The sequence below is a fragment of the Macaca mulatta genome, chromosome 11 (genome assembly GCF_049350105.2).
Source record: "Macaca mulatta isolate MMU2019108-1 chromosome 11, T2T-MMU8v2.0, whole genome shotgun sequence".
Lineage (NCBI taxonomy): Eukaryota > Metazoa > Chordata > Mammalia > Primates > Cercopithecidae > Macaca > Macaca mulatta.
The window spans coordinates 103,926,509-103,944,325 of record NC_133416.1 but is presented as its reverse complement, the minus strand read 5'-3'; the positions used below and the strand labels follow the sequence as shown (position 1 = coordinate 103,944,325).

Genomic DNA, 17,817 nt, shown 5'->3' with positions numbered 1-17,817 from the left:
GAGACTTTAGAGAGCTTTTAAGTCCAATGTCCAACTGGGTTACTGTAAGAAGCTCTCTATCATCACCTAACTGATGGTTGGGACTGGTGATGGGGACTATTCAGTATGCTAGCAGAGATTCCTTTTTCATTTTCTTGACTATAACAACAACAAAAATAAAACCCAAAAGCTCTTTACTATAATACTTTACTTATATGTAAATATAACAAGTGTAAAACTTATCAATTTTCTAATATGCTTAATAATACTACATTAACCCTAAAAGATGCAAACTAAACATAGGTTTAAAAATGAGAAACAGAAATAGTTACCTCCTCTGGCATTTCTTCTTGTTCATTACTACCATCAAACAGAGACTTGCATCCCGGTGTGATGTCCAACATTTTTTTCCCATAATTTATAATCATTACTGCCAGGTCATATTCCCTCCATGAACGAAGAATCTAATTTAAAATATTTATTAATTATCTCTGTTGGGCATTCTTGTCTATTTTCAAGTATAATGGATCATTTTTCATAAATTCAAAAGCCCCATAGAGTTTTCAGTCTAAGAATCCCCCTTTTATTGTTAAGAAATCTGTAAGTTCACCTCCAGATCGTATTAACACATTGAGTGTAATTAAAGATGCATAATTCAAATATTTTAAGTAAAGGACTAATAACGGGATCTCATCAATAATAAACTTCCCATATCTCTGGGCCATATAGCCATATACCTTCTGATACAGTGAGTTAACTATTGAGAAAACAATTCCCTTCAAAAAATCCATATTTAAAAAGTCATTTGTAAAGGCCACATCACCACCACTTCTTATATTGAGTTGCTTTCTATGGGAAATAGCACAATTACTGACCTCATGATGTCTTAAGCATTTACATCACTAAGTGATTTATAAGACATTCTGCTAGAAGGCTAGGCTAGATACAAGCTGTTTTTGGCAGATTCCCCATCAACCCTAGGGGAAGTGTGCACTGTAGTCATAAGGGGAAGAGGCCTATTTAGCCTCTCTCGCATCCCCTAATACAAGTTCTTTGGCCTTATCTATTCTGGCCCTTACCTACCTTTCTAAAGTAACCTTCCACTACTCATCTCCTTGATGAGATATTTTAATCTTACAAAATATTGAGCCAGTTATAAAATCTGACAGTCACCATTGTGTTATAGGACTTCATGTCTTCCCACAGCTGAGCCATTTCCCAGAACAGCTTTCTGCACCTTGTTTATATAGCTTCACCTTGCCATTAAAACCTTGGCTCTAGCATCAACTTCAGGAAAGCTGCCCTGGTCAGCAATCTGATTTACATATATTCTGCTGTAGGGAAGGGTCAAAGAAGGGGACACACTCATTGTGAGCCCCTTAGAGCAACTGGGGTATAAATAAGTTTGTGTGAATTTGTTATATGCAGATATATTCTGTTGAGTATGTTAGTATTTAAGACAAGTGTATTAGTTTGTTCTCACACTTATAATAAAGACATACCCAAGACAGGGTAATTTATAAAGGAAAGAGGTTTAATTGACTCACAATTTCACAGGGCTGGGGAGGCCTCACAATCACGGCTGAAGGTGAATGAGGGGCAAAGTCACGTCTTACATGGTGGCAAGCAAGAGGGCCTGTGTAAGGGAACTCCCCTTTATAAAACCATCAGATCTCATGAGACTTATTCACTATCACGAGAACAGCACGGTACAGAACCGCCCCCATAATTCAATTACTTCCCACCAAGTCCCTCCTACGACATGTGGGAATTATGGGAGCTACAATTCAAGATGAGATTTGGGTGGGGAGACAGCCAAACCATATCAATAAATAACAACTGTTACTTACCATGGAGGGAAGGGATATATAAAGTAGCTGAACAATAACGAGTGGCTACTTAGACCTGAGAAGCCCTATCTAATGCTAAGAACAGGAACACGTTTCTTTGGGACCAGGGCAAAGGCACTAAACTAATAGTGACTGTGGAACAGAGTGTGGGAAAGAAAGTGCCAAAACAAATTTTGTGAGTTTTTTAAAAATTTTTATTTGTTTACTTATTTTATATTTTGTAGAGGCAGGGTCTCTCAAAGTGCTGGGATTACAGGCATGAGTCACCACGTCCAGCCAAAATAAATTTTGAATGGGCAGGTAGGGTTAGGTCATGCAAAACCTTGAATGCTCAGCAAAACAGTCAAATCTCATTATGAAATGTATATGAGAGGGAGAAAGTTTTGCTATAAGGAAATAGAATTGAGCTAAGTTTTGCTATAAGAAAACAGAAACGAGTCTGCTCTCCATTCTACTTAATTTTGCCTTCTGACATATTTAGGTCCTAAGCTTACAGATAACTGGACAATCTTTTCCCCTTCTTTTAATATGCTAGTAGAAAATAATAAATGATAAAGAATTTTTTCCAACCAAAGGAAAAACAGAGGACCAATTCTATTTAACATACCAAATGATGAACAGACACAGAGTATGCCAGATGTTTAGCGCAACAATTTTTAAATCATGCAAAAGTAATGACATATTGAAGATGATGAATCTCACAAGTAGCATGTTAGAAAAAAATACGGATGCTTAAAGAAGAAAGACTCAACCATCTGAAAAGATTACCAATTTTTAAAACAGAACAGAGAAAAGAAACACAGCCATTTGACTAATCAGGTTTTACATGTCCTAAGAGAAAAATCTAACATTCTTTATATCAAATGAACAACTGAAATCTGGGATTCAGGGTTAGTCCAGGATCCTGAAACTGTAGGCTAGACTGGAGAAAGCTTCTAGAATGGCAATTCTCAACATATTAGGGACTAAAGCAAGTCAAATATCAAAATCCTGATATTAATATATTATTTGTTTTTGAATGTTCAGAACACATTCAGGCTGGTCGCAGTGGCTCATGCCTGTAATCCCAGCACTTTGGGAAGTGGAGGCAGGTGGATTGCATGAGCTCAGGAGTTGGAAAACAGCCTGAGCAACATGGCAAAACCCCATCGCTACAAAAAATACAAAAATTAGCTGGTGTGGTGGCACGTGGCTGTAGTCCCAGCTACTCAGAGGCTGATACGTAAGGATTGCTTGAGCCAGGGAGGTTGAGGCTGCAGTGAGCTGAGATCATGCCTGATCTGTGTCCCAGAAACAAACAAACAAACAAACATTCAGGGTCATTTCTACAGTAACATCACTTGGATTTCAATGATTCCCCAAATGGGAGAACAAGGGTGTGGGGGTCCTGGCCAGCAAGTCAGGAAATGCACAGAGCCAGCTAGAAGGCTGGTGTGTGCTAAGAGAGAAAATTCATCCAAAGCTGAGAAAGGCAGCATGTGAATTCCAGGACATCAACCTCCACTGGGCCCCAAATGCTGGTTGGAAGCCCAGTTTATTCTAGGTCAGCATTCTCTCCCATCTTCTTCAGTGGCTGGCCCAAACCAACCTATTCTCAAATCTTTGAAAACCACCCTTACCCATCACCTCCTAACTGTCAGCAAATGACCTTGCTTCCTGTCCACAGAGAAAATGTAAGCGAAGTAGCTTATCTCCCATCCACAAACCCATCATCACACATCTGTAACTACAACCACCCTTCCCTCTTTGAGAGAAAAGAAGCCAATCTCCTATCCAGACTAACCCCTCCCACACGTGCTAGGATCCCACGGCCTCGTGCCTTCAGGGATCCTGCTCTAGTCCTCACACCACCTCTCTCAAGTCTTCATCCTTTCCCTTTCCTGGTCCTTCCTCATCAATATTTCAATATTTTGGAGTACCTGGATAAGCTGAATTGGTTTCTTTGGATTGTTTTTAGCAGAAGTTGCCACTGGCAAGATGCAAGTCACAAGCTGCCTTGAAATACAGTTTCTTTCTTTCTTCTGGAAGACATTGCAGTAACCACTGCTAGTTACTTAAACGTAAATACTTGTGTTCAGTGCCCTGGAAAGAGAGTGTAACGTGGCCTTCCCTTATTTGAAAAAGATACCCCCTCCCCTGGAAATACTCACTGATAGAAGAGCTTTTTGGGGGTCGGAGTAGGCCAAGCAGATAAATATATTGTTGTTGTTTTTTTTTTTCCTTGAGACAGAATCTTGCTCTGTCGCCCAGGCTGGAGTGCAGTGGCATAATCTTGGCTCACTGCAAGCTCCACCTCCCGGGTTCACGCCATTCTCCTGCCTCAGCCTCCCGAGTAGCTGCAAATACAGGCGCCTACCACCTCGCCCGGCTAATTTTTTGTATTTTTAGTAGAGATGGGGTTTCACTGTGTTAGCCAGGATGGTCTCGATCTCCTGACCTCATGATCCGCCCACCTTGGCCTCCCAAAATGCTGGGATTACAGAGCCACTGCGCCCGCCCCACAGATAAATATATTCTAAAGAAAAGTAATCTTGGAAGATAGACTTTGGGCCCAGCATAACACAAATTAATGTGTGTGTGATTGTAACACTGGAGAAAGAAAAGGGTGCTTTGGATTGCATGGGACCCCCGCTTTCAATGGTGTCACCATGTGACAATGACAGAACTAACAGCAGCAGGAATGTTCTTGAGGTTGGGAGGGGTTAGGAATGCCAGAATAGCTTTAGACTAATCAAACTCTTCAGTTATCCCTCTTGCCTAGTATTTGGAAGAAGGATTGGCCTCTTGGACTAAGTGCACTCTTGAAATTGTTAGAAAATTCTCTTCCCTTCTCACTCTATGCACTGTCCCCTGGTGGTGGCATCTATTTCTACTGCTTCAGTTGCAGTCCTGATACTAACAACTTCTTTGTCTTTACACACATGTCGCATCTCCCGAGCTCCAGCCTGATAGGTCCTGTTATATAAAGGTCACCTCTTTGGATACCCTATCGACTCCAAAATTCAATCTGTTCAAAACTCATTACCTTCTCCCCCTTCACCACACAAAGTTACTCCTCATGCAGGGTTCAATGAGTAGTGTTATATTCACCCAACTGCCCAGGCCAGGTAGCTGAATATTACTGCTGCCTCTTCCCTCTCCCTCCTTTATTCTTATCTATTAGAGTTTCAGATTCTCAATTCTATCTCATAAATAACTCGTGAATCCTTTCCATTCTCTCTACCTCCACTTTTTCCATACCGGTTTAGTTTATCTTCTCTCATCTTTGAACTCATCTCTGCCTCAGGTCTTATCTCCTCTAATTGTTAGCTGTTGTATAACAATAACAATTTCTTTTTTCTAAAATACAGATCTCCTTATGTCATTCCTGGGTGTGAAACCCTTCAATGGTGCCTCCCTGACCTCACAAGATGGCCATTTATCACCTGGTACCTGTCCATTGCTCAACCTTTTAAGGTAACTGAAATATTGCATTATGTCCTCCATAATAAAAGATAAATTTGATTATTTTCCCAAATTCTAAAATTGTTTCATATTTTCTAACCGATTACTCCCTGGAGTGATCAACGTTAATAATCCTATGCCTTCATATATTTTCCCAATCTAATATTTGCCTTTGAGCTTTGCTTATAGTGTCTCGCTATAAAAATGTTTTAATCATCTTGTAATCTAATTATCTATCTTTTTCTGTTGATCTTTTGAATTTTGTGGCTTATCAAGGAAAGTGTCCCCTGACTCCAAGGCCATATAAATATCCTTAAATCCATCTAGACTTCATTTTGTTTATGGTATGAGATAAGGTTCTGGCTTTGTTTACTTTCAGATGAACAGTCAAGTTATACCAGCACCTTTCATTAAATAAACTATTATAACACACTATCATTTTCTCAGTGAATCAAATTGCTATCTTTGTCATATATTAATTTATTCTGTAGACTTGGGGGCCATTCCTGGACTTTCTATTCTATTGCACTGAACTGTTTGCCCATTACTCTGTGACATCATTTTTTTATTAAAGTGACCTTATGGCAAACTTTAATATCTACTGAGAACTTTTAAATTAATCAGCTTCAGAGAAACTCAATTAGAATTCTAATTAGAACTGTATTAAATTTAAATATTATTTTAGGAAGGATCTGCACTTCTGTGACAATAAGTCTACCTGTTCAGGAACTTGGTGTGGCCTGTCCTATGTTCAGATCTTATTTTGTGTCCCTCAGTAAGATCCCACAGTTCTTTTAGATTCTTTAACATTTTGTTAAATTTTAAATATTGTGTATTATAAGTGGTATATTTTACCCTCTCCATTTCTAATTATTGCTAGTATTTTTAAAAGCCTATCATTTTGTAAGTGTATTATATAGAATCACTTTACACATTCTCCTTGTAATCCTAGTAATTTTTTACCAGATCTTCATGGGGTTTTGAGACCAGTACAATTACAGATAAATTATACTTTTCTAATATTACAAAATTATTTTCTATCCTTATCTAGAACATGAGAAAGAACCTCTAAAAACACTGAATCTCACTGTTAGGAGTTAGCATCTATTTCCTGTGGCTAATTTTTAAAGAAATGACTCCAGAAATTTGCCATTCAGTATGATATTTGCTGTAAAATGTTGGTAAATGTCTTTGTCATTATTCAATAGCTTCTTTCCTTTCCTAATTTATTAGAAATTTTATTAGGAAAGGTTACTAAGTGTTATCAAATGCCTTTGTGGCATTTTTCATATAATCTTATTTGTCTCCTTTACCTTGCTATTGCAAAAAAATCAAGTTTTGTTTTAATTCTTGGCAATGAGACTGTCCTAAGACCAGAAAGTGACCAAATGCCATTCAGGAGCAGAGAAGGGTGATCTGACAGAACAGATTTGAAGGACACTACATAATGACTCTCTTTGTTCTGATTAATATTTTGGGCCCTGAACTCTGCTTTTTCTGATATGAAAATTGCCACTCCTCCTTTAATTTGTTTGCATTTTCCCAGTACCATAGTCTATCCATTTATTTTTTCAAGCATTGTTTGTCATTGTGTTTTAGGACTGTTTCTTGAAATAGTATATATTTGAACCTAGCTTTTTAGCCTATCTGGTAATTTCTGTCTTCTGAATTCATTCAGCTGAACTGAAATGATCAATATACTTAATTATATTCCTTCCATCTTATATATTCTCTTTTTCCTTCCTACTTTTGCTGAAAATTAGCCATTTTTCCTCCCTGTCAGTTTTTCCTGTTCCTGTTTTCTCTGTCATTCCTCCCAGTTCATGTTTTCTTCCTGTCAATTTAGAAGTCCTACTGTGCAGCTGGGCATGGTGGCACACGCCTGTAATCCCAGCAGTTTGGAAGGGTGTGGCCGGTAGATGACCTGAGGTCAGAAGTTCGAGACCAGCCTGGACCACATGGTGAAACCCAGTCTCTACTAAAAATACAAAAATTAGCCAGACATAGGGTGCATGCCTGTAACCCCAGCTACTCAGGAGGCTGAGGCATGAGAATTACTTGAACTGGAGAGGCAGAGGTTGCAGTGAGCTGAGATTGAGGCACTGCACTCCAGCCTGGGTGATAGAGTGAGACTCTGCCTCAAAAAAGAAAAAAAAGAAAAAAAAAAAAACAGAAGTCCTACTATGCTATAAAGTTCTGCTCATGGTTACATATTTCTCTGAGTCACCTTTAAATACGTATATAGAGAGACACATTTATATTCTATCAAAAAATAATTTTTTTTTGTGTGTGTGTGTGTGTATATATATATATGCATATATAAAACACACAACCATGCACCAAAAATCTTTGCCTGCTCATACCTCCCCTTATACCAAACAGATGGAAGTTTTAGTTCTAGGTTACTAACAAATTTTTCTTTCAAGGATGACTCTTCTCTTTAAAGAATCCCTACTTAGCATTTATATTACAAAGTCCTAGTCACATCATTATTATCTATTTAATTTTAATAATACATATATTGCAAGATTCATTGCTCCCATTATTCCTCTCCTTTTTGTCTTTCCCTGTCTTGGGATTTCTGTTCTGAATCAATTGTCATTTGATAGAGTATTTTCTCAAGTGTTTTCCTCAGATAAGTACATGGGCAGAATACTTTTTAAATGCCCGCACTTCTGAAAATGTTTATTTTGCCCTGACAAATGAATGATATCTTTCCTGGTTATTAATTTTTGGACCTCGGTCTTTTTCCCTCAGGATTCTACAAATGTTGTTCCAGTGTTTTAACCTCTGGCATCGCTGATTGAAAAAAAAAAAAAAAAAGTCTGAAGCTAATTGATTCTCTTTCCATTGCAAATAAATGTTCTTTGGGTCTCAAAACTTTTAAGATTTGTCCTTATCCTTTGACTTCAGGGATTTTACCCACATGTACTTCCATGTGTATTCTTACATTAATCCTGCCTGGGACTCAGGAAGCCTATTCCTTCTCCATTTGCTTTTCTTTCCTACCTCCAGACTTCTTTGGTTTTCATGTTATGACTTCTGGATCTGCCTTCTCAATTTATTTACCACCTCTAGGTAATTCTGTACTATGTTGGAGGGGGTATTTCTTGAGCTTTCAGATTTGACTCAAGGAATACCATAACCATACTCTTCATCTATTTGATTTTTTTCCAATCAAAAATCAAATTCATTTGTTCAGTAACAGAAGGGTTTTTTGTTTGTTTTCTTTTAGATCACATGATTGTATCTCCTTAAAAGTTTTCTCTGCCTTTTTTTAAACCAACTCTTCTCTAGTCTTTTTCCAACATGGTGAGAGTAAAAACACAATGATTTTGGTGTCTGGCTTGCCCTTTTTGCCTTGGAGTACTGAGTCTCCTTCAGTGAGTAATTGCTTTTTCCTTCCTGCTAATGGCTTATGTTCCCTCAGCATCTACACAGACCAGGTCATAGCAGTCTCTCCAGCACTGGTAAGTCAGTGACCAACGGAACGAATATTATTTCCTGCTATTGAGGTCAGGCCATGAACAGACGGCAAATAATGGCTTCTTTGCTAAGGTGGAGGGTAGAAGGCTCTCTGTTGCCAGACCTCCACAGAAGCAAGCTTACATCCTAACTAAAGCAATGGATCAAATGAGCTCACCTACACAGCGTTCTTCCAGATCTCTGGTCAAATCGCAAAGGTCCTTTGAGAACCACATAAAACAGGCAGGCAGATATGGACCTTCTTTGAGGGAATCACTGGATTCTGTCAACGAAAGCCTTTAAGGAACCACACAATGCTGGTCTTTGAGCCAAGCAACGAGAACAAACAAGCCGACCTCTCTGCCTCTTGTCCCTTAGTTCCTTCTCGTTTCCAGGGTGAATGAGGTCCCATAAAAAGCCTTTTACTCAGATATTCTGGCCTAAGATACCCCCTCCAGCCTTTACCAACTGGCCTGCTCAGGCTACTAAAATCTGCCAAAATAAAAATCAAAAAAGAGAAAAGTCAGGGATGTGTGATTAAGCTGCCATCTATTCAGAATTACTCATCTCTTTACCTTAAAACAAATAGCCTTCCTGCAAGCCTTTGAGCTACGATAAATACTTTCAAGTATTTCTTCTCATTAAAGCCTAAATAAATTTTGTTAACTATTTTGTTTTCCAATATTTTTGTAACAAATGCAAAACACGTGGGAATACAGTGATTCTGTTTACAAACAACACTAAGCACAACTATGGCTCTATAGACCTCTTACAACAACTCTCAAGTCAACAGGTTGGGAATCCATTGCTCCACATGAATGATCTGTCCTGCTTAAACTTGCCCACTCAACTGTAAGCTAAAATTGGTCATGAACCTCTAAGTCCATTCACTTGCATAGTCCTTCATGCCCTCTGCCAACAAAGCTGTTCCTCCTCCATCTGTCTCAGCTCTACTCTTCTTCTTGCTACAAGGTTATCCTGTCTAAAGTAGGCTCAGCCCCATAAATCTGTCTCCTTTAACTGCTTTTATTTTTGCTGATAACACTTAAAGCTTCATGAAGTTATATTTTATGTGTATGTTTGTTTCTGTCACCCCCCACTAAATCACAAGCTCTGTGAGACATCATTGGTTTCTTTTTAAATAAAGAATGTCTACAGGTAGGTATACCTAACTCTAGTTTGTCTCAGGACCTGACAAACCTTGTCTTACATTCAACCAATTCACCAATTATTTTACCTGCTTGGTCTCAGGAGGCATTTGAGTTGGTAACTCTTGCTCAGAGCATACCTAAGTCTCATCTCCAGAGTGAAGCCTTCCCCAATCATCCCATCCCTTAGTGGTCATCTTCCTGTATCCCTGTTTTGTCACCACCATCCATTCATCAACTAAGCTAGAAACCTGGGTGTCATTCATTATTCATTCTTCTCCTCCTATAATTACTATGGAGTTCTCTTTAATTCTTCGTGCATATGTCAAGAACCCAAACCAGTGCCTGACACAAATAGGTAATTGTAAATATATATTGAATGAAGGAATACAACAAAAATGAAAAATCTGTTTCTATCCTGACCACACTCTTGCCTATGTCTTCTCCCAGGTTTAGATATCCAGATACAGCACTCTTGACTGGCACAGTCTGAATTCACCTCTCCAGTTTGTCCTTTGTTGAGTTTGGGGTCCTGCACACCAATCTCAGAATCATCCTTCGACTCTGCCTAGTCAGCCCTTTCCTTCAGGCCTAACATCATTGCTTACATTCTAATGTCATGAGATTAACACACCCCTTACTCACTGACTCTTCACTTATAATCTGGCTGTTTGGTTTCTTGATATCTTCTAAGCCCCACTATCTCAATGGCTGGGTTAAGATACTTAAAGTCTGCCTGCAGGTTCCACTGAAATCACAACCTGATAAGATGATATGCAGGTTTACTGCAGTATAATAAATATATAATTAATGTTTTAGGGTTTTGAAACAAATATGTTCTGTGTGACCTTATATAATGCCTATATAATATACAAATGCAGTCACATCCAAGATGGCCAAATAGGAACAGCTCCAGTCTATAGCTCTGAGCGAGACTGACACAGAAGACAGGTGACTGTTGCATTTCCAACTTAGGTACCTGGTTCATCTCACTGGGACTGGTTGGATAGTGGGTGTAGCCCATGGAGGGCAAGCTGAAGCAAGGCAGGGCATTGCCTCACCCAGAAAGCATGAGGGGTTGGTGGATTTCCCTTTCCTAGCCAAGAGAAACCATGAGTGACTACACCTGGAGGAACAGTACATTTCTGCCCAAGTACTGCGCTTTTCCCATGGTCTTCACAACAGGCAGACCAGGAGAGTCCCTCCCGTGCCTGGTTTGGCAGGTCCCATGCCCATGGAGCCTTGCTCGCTGCTAGCGCAGCAGTCTGAGATCAACCTGGGATGCTAGAGCTTGGCGGGCAGAAGAGCATCAGCCATTGCTGAGGCTTGAGTAGGTGGTTCTATGCTCACAGTGTAAACAAAGTGAGGGAAGCTTCAACTGGGCAGAGCCCACTGCAGCTCAGCAAGGCCTACTGCCTCTCTAGATTCCACCTCTGGGCGCAGGGCATATCTGAACAAAAGGCAGCAGACAGCTTCAGCAGACTTAAATATCCCTGCCTGACAGCTCTGAAGAGAGCAGTGGTTCTCCCAGCACAGCAATTGAGCTCCGATAATGGACAGACTGCCTCCTCAAGTGGGTCCCTGACCCCCATGTAACCTGACTGGGAGACATCTCCTGCCAGTAGGGTCCGACAGACACCTCATACAGGCAGGTGCCCCTCTGGAACGAAGCTTCCAGGGGAAGGATCAGACAGCAATATTTGCTGTTCTGCAGCCTCTGCTGGTGATACCCAGGCAAACAGGGTCTGGAGTGGACCTCCAGCAAACTCCAACAGAACTGCAGCTGAGGGGCCTGTTAGAAGGAAAACTAACAAACAGAAAGGAATAGCATCAACATCAACAAAAAGGACATCCACACCAAAACCCCATTTGTAGGTCACCAACATCAAAGAGCAAAGTTAGATAAAACCACAAAGATGGGGAGAAAACAGAGCATAAGCGCTAAAAATTCCAAAAAACAGAATGCCTCTTCTCCAAAGGAACACAACTCCTCAAGGGAACAAAACTGGACAGAGAATGAGTTTGATGAGTTGACAGAAGTAGGCTTCAAAAGGTCGGTAATAACAAACTTCTCCAAGCTAAAGGAGCAGGTTCTAACCCCCACATGGAAGCTAAAAACCTTGAAAAAAAGTTAGACAAATGGCTAACTAGAATAAACAGTGTAGAGAAGACCTTAAATAACCTGACAGAACTGAAAACCACAGTACAAGAACTTCGTGAAGCATAAACAAGCTTCAATAGCAGATTCAATCAAGTGGAAGAAAGGATATCAGTGATTGAAAATCAAAGTAATGAAATAAAGCAAGAAGACAAGATTAAAGAAAAAAGAATGAAAAGAAATGAACAAATGCCCCAAGAAATATGGGACTATGTGAAAAGACCAAATCTACATTTGGTTGGTGTACCTAAAAGTGGCAGGGAGAATGGAACCAAGTTAGAAAGTACTCTTCAGGATATTATCCAGGATAACTTCCCCAACCTAGCAAGGGAAGCCAACATTCAAATTCAGGAAATACAGAGAACACCATAAAGACACTCCTCGAGAAGAGCAACCCCAAGACACATAATTGTCAGATTCACCAAGGTTGAAATGAAGGAAAAAATGTTAAGAGCAGACAGAAAGAAAGGTTGGGTTACCAACAAAAGGAAGCCCATCAAACTAACAACGGATCTCTCGACAGAAACCCTATAAGTCAGAAGAGAGTGGGGGACAAATTCAACATTCTTAAAGAAAAGAATTTTCAACCCAGAATTTCATATCCAGCCAAACTAAGCTTCATAAGTGAAGGAGAAATAAAATCCTTTACAGACAAGCAAATGCTGAGAGATTTTGTCACCACTAAGCCTCCCTTACAAGAGCTCCTGAAGAAAGCACTACACACGGAAGGGAACAACCGCTACCAGCCACTGCAAAAACATGCCAAATTGTAAAGACCATTGATGCTATGAAGAAAGTGCATCAAATAACAGGTGAAATAACCAGCTAGCATTATAATGACAGGATCAAATTCACACATAACAATATTAACCTTAAATGTAAATGGCCTAAATGCCCCAATTAAAAGACACAGACTGGTAAAATGGATAAAGGGTCAAGACCCATTGGTGTGCTGTATTCAAGAGACCCATCTTACATGCAAAGACACACATAGTCTCAAAATAAAGGGATGGAGGAAGATCTACCAAGCAAACGGAAAGCAAAAAAAAAAAAAACAGCAGGGGTTGCAATCCTGATCTCTGATAAAACTGACTTTAAACCAACAAAGATCAAAAGAGACAAAGAAGGCCATTACATAATGGTAAAGAGATCAGTTCAACAAAATGAGCTAACTATCCTAAATATACATGCACCCAATACAGGAGCACCCAGATTCATAAAGCAAGTTCTTAGAGACCTACAAAGAGACTTAGACTCCCACACAATAATGATGGAAGACTTTAACACCCAACTGTCAATATTAGACAGATCAATGAGAGAGAAAATTAACAAGAATATCAAGGACTTGAATTCATCTCTGCACCATGCAGATCTAATAGACATCTACAGAACTCTCCACCCCAAATCAACAGAATATACATTCTTCTCAGCACCACATCGTACTTATTCTAAAATTGACCACATAATTGGAAGTAAAACACTCCTCAGCAAATGTAAAAGAACAGAAATCACAACAAACTGTCTCTCAGACCACAGTGCAATCAAATTAGAACTCAGGATTAAGAAACTCACTCAAAACCGCACAACTACATGGAAACTGAACAACCTGCTCCCAAGTGACTGCTGGGTAAGTAAAAAAATGAAGGCAGAAATAAATAAGTTCATCGAAAACAATGACAAAAAGGACACAATGTACCAGAATCTCTGGGACACAGTTAAAGCCATGTTTAGAGGGAAATTTATAGTACTAAATGCCCACAGGAGAAAGCAGGAAACATCTAAAATTGATACCCTGACATCACAATCAAAAGAACTAGAGAAGCAAGAGCAAACAAATTAAAAAACTAGAAGACAAGAGATAACTATATACCACTGCTCAACGAAATAAAAGAGGACACAAACAAATGGAAGAACATTCCATGCTCATGGATAGGAAGAATCAACATTGTGAAAATGGCCATACTGCCCAAGGTAATTTATAGATTCAATGCCATCCCCATCAAGCTACCAATGACTTTCTTCACAGAATTGGAAAAAGTTTTATATGAAACCAAAAGAGAGCCCACATACCCAAGACAATCCTAAGCAAAAAGAACAAAGCTAGAGGCATCATGCTACCTGACTTCAAACTATACTACGAAGCTACAGTAACCAAAACAGCATGGTACTGGTACCAAAACAGATACATAGACCAATGGACTCAGAAATAACACCACACATCTACAACCATCTGATCTTTGACAAACCTGACAAAAATAAGCAATGGGGAAAGGATTCCCTATTTAATAAGTGGTTCTAGGAAAACTGGCTAGCCATATGCAGAAAGCTGAAACTGGATCCCTTCCTTACACCTTACACAAATTTAACTCAAGATGGATTAAAGACTTAAATGTAAGACCTAAAACCATAAAAACCCTAGAAGAAAACCTGGCAATACCATTCTGGACATAGGCATAGGCAAATACTTCATGACTAAAACACCAAAAGCAATGGCAACAAAAGCCAAAATAGACAAATTGGATCTAATTAAACTAAAGACCTTCTGCACAGCAAAAGAAACTATCATCAGAGTGAACAGGCAACAAACAGAATGGGAGAAAATTTTTGCAATCTATCCATCTGACAAAGGGCTAATATCTAGAATCTACAAAGAACTTAAACAAATTTACAAGAAAAAAACAACCCCATCAAAAAGTGGGCAAAGGATATGAACAAACACTTCTCAAAAGAAGACATTTATGCAGCCAACAGACATATGAAAAAATGCTCATCATCACTGGTCATCAGAGAAATGCAAATCAAAACCACAACGAGATACCATCTCACACCAGTTAGAATGACGATCATTAAAAAGTCAGGAAACAACAGATGCTGGAGAGGATGTGGAGAAATAGAACGCTTTTACACTGTTGGTGGGAGTGTAAATTAGTTCAACCATTGTGGAAGACAGTGTGACAATTCCTCAAGGATATAGAACTAGAAATACCACTTGACCCAGTGATCCCAATACTGGGTATATACCCAAAGGATTAGAAATCATTCTACTATAAAGTCACATGCACATGTATGGTTATTGCAGCACTATTCACAATAGCAAAGACTTGGAACCAACCCAAATGTCCATCAACAATAGACTGGATAAAGAAAATGTGGCACATATACACCATGGAATACTATGCAGCCATAAAAAAAGATGAGTTCATGTCCTTTGCAGGGACATGTATGAAGCTGGAAACCATCATTCTCACCAAAATATCACAAGGACAGAAAACCAAACACCACATGGTCTCACTCATAAGTGGGAGTTGAACAATGAGAACACATTGACACAGGAAGGGGAACATCACACATCGGGGCCTCATGGTGGGGGGCTGGGGGAGGGATAGCATTAGGAGAAATATCTAATGTAAATGACGAGTTGATGGGTGCAGCAAACCAACATGGCACATGTATACCTATGTAACAAACCTGCACGTTGTGCACATGTATCCTGGAACTTAAAGTATAATAATAATAATAATTTTAAAAAAAATATATATATATATATATACACACACAAATGCTATTTCAGTAACATCAAATTTTAGTTTGTGAACTAAAGTTTCATCAAAAAGTTCAACAACAGATTGCTATTCTATAATGTTTAACCTCTACATTTGCTTTTGATCTAAAAATGCTTTTGGGGTGCTATTTTTAAAAGTGTTCTTATTGTGATTAAAAGTAGACTTTCCAAATCATCATTGCTCCTAAATTTTATAATACTAGATAAAGAATGAGATAAATACCTTTGTTATGTAGAAGATACAACAAGCTATCATGTGCTGTATACTTTCAAAGCTCGCAGTATGTTTCTTCGAGCAGACAATATTTGGTAGTCCTTGCAAAACCACTATACACTTTATCAGGATCTAAAAATTAGAATCACAGTGATTTCTGTTTTAAAATGTCATCCTTACTCATTTCATTACAAAATGTTCCATTCAAATCATGCAAGCTTTAAGACATAAAATTTTATTATTATCAATAATTATTGATAAATTGTTTATTAGGTATAAAGGAAAGTACACTGAGATAAAGTTGATACATTCAATTTTGGGATTAGTCCTTCACCTACAGCAACTTGAAAATTAGTGGAAAGAATAAAATAAAAACACAAATGACTATAAAACAAAGCATATTTTGATAAATATCTTAAAAGATATAGTCAGAATGTTACATGCATTTGAGAAACTATCACATCCAGGTATAGAAGGACCTTGAAAAAGCAGATGGAAGATTATATGGCATATTAAATATTACATAGTGATTCCAGGTACTTAAAGTAATAGTTCCTTTAAAATTAAAACCAAACATTTATACCTCAGGAAATCAATTAATATTGGTGTTTACTTCCTATTCTCCTTGCTTCATATTATATGATCTTAAATTTGATCAAGAGCTAGATGAATAAGTTTAGCTTTTCAAAAGTAGCGCTGAGATTGCATCAATCTATTCATCATTTAGATTAACCCAAAGGACAAATTAATATATGAATGTTGGTTCTTTGGGGGCACATTAATTGCTTCAAGCTCTCATTCTAACAATACTGTTACCATTGTTACGGTACACTCATCTCTAAGATTTTTAAAATTCCTCCCCAGCCTAATCACCCTCTCCCACACTACCATATCATATCCCTAAATCATGTGAACACCCTAGTAGTTTTGGAGTTTTCCCGAGGCCCATATAAATATAAATACATATATGTGTATAAAAATATAACGTACCTAGGAGGGTTGGTGTTTTACAAAATGGGATTTGTATATACTTTTCTGAATCGTGTATTTTTTCCTTCAACCATGCCTTTGGTTGTGAACATTTCTCATAAGACATGGTTTTTGGACAACCATGTCTGGTGAGAAATGCTCTAAATCTACAGGTATAGCTCTAATTCATTGTTTCTAATGGCTGCATAATATTATTTGGTGTGGATCAGGCATAATTTACTCAGCCTTTTCCAGGACTTCATGGTGCATATTTTCATGGTTGTACAATCTGGGAGTACTGTTACTTCTCTTTGTCACCAGCTCTTTTGCCAACACCAAGAATGTCACAGTAAATACCCTTTTACATGCTCAGTTGCCAACTATGATTAGCAATCAAGATGCCGGCTTTGAGATGATACCCAGTGAAGATGAGATACCATCCTCCAGAACACAGTATACATTCTAAACCAATGACAGCATGTAGCACTGTGTCCCAGTAGGTTCCGCAGGTCCAGGAACCAAGAGGTGGAACTAGGAGTGGCATTATTTCAACTGGAGGTTTTATTCTATAGGATAAATTACTAACAGAAGAATTGCTGTGTCAGATAAATGTATTTTTAATTTTATTAAAATTTTATTCTATAGGATAAATTACTAACTGAGGGACTATCACATCAAGTATATTTGTTTTTAATCTTGCTTAAAATTAGATTTAATTTAATTTAAAATTACTTTACCAAAATTCAAATGCTTGTAACAATTCACATTTTCCCCATGTATGAATGAGAATGCAATTGTCCCACATCTTCACCAGCAAATCTTTTCAATCCTGCCAGTGATATTCCATTGTTAATTTAATGTGAATTTCTATGAATATTCAGAATTTGAGCATCTTTTCATATATTTCTCACTCACTTGAATTTGCTCTCCTGTGAACTGCTTATTCATATCCTGTGCCTATTTTTCTATTAGGTTATTGTCAGTTTGCAAGACTTTTCGTTATACTTGTATATATATTTGCCCTCTGT

General features: G+C 38.4%; 1 protein-coding gene across 2 annotated transcripts in view; it reads right to left on the bottom strand.

The window, feature by feature from the left end:
• CFAP54 (cilia and flagella associated protein 54) overlaps positions 1–17,817 on the bottom strand; it is a 391,130-nt gene that overhangs the window by 259,052 nt on the left and 114,261 nt on the right. For both annotated transcript variants that reach the window (XM_015152488.3, XM_077954781.1), the window contains exons 26-27: positions 15,830–15,952; positions 312–443 (exon numbers count right to left, since the gene is read on the bottom strand). In XM_015152488.3, the coding sequence (XP_015007974.2) occupies positions 312–443; positions 15,830–15,952 (255 nt within the window). The remainder of the gene's footprint in view (positions 1–311; positions 444–15,829; positions 15,953–17,817) is intronic.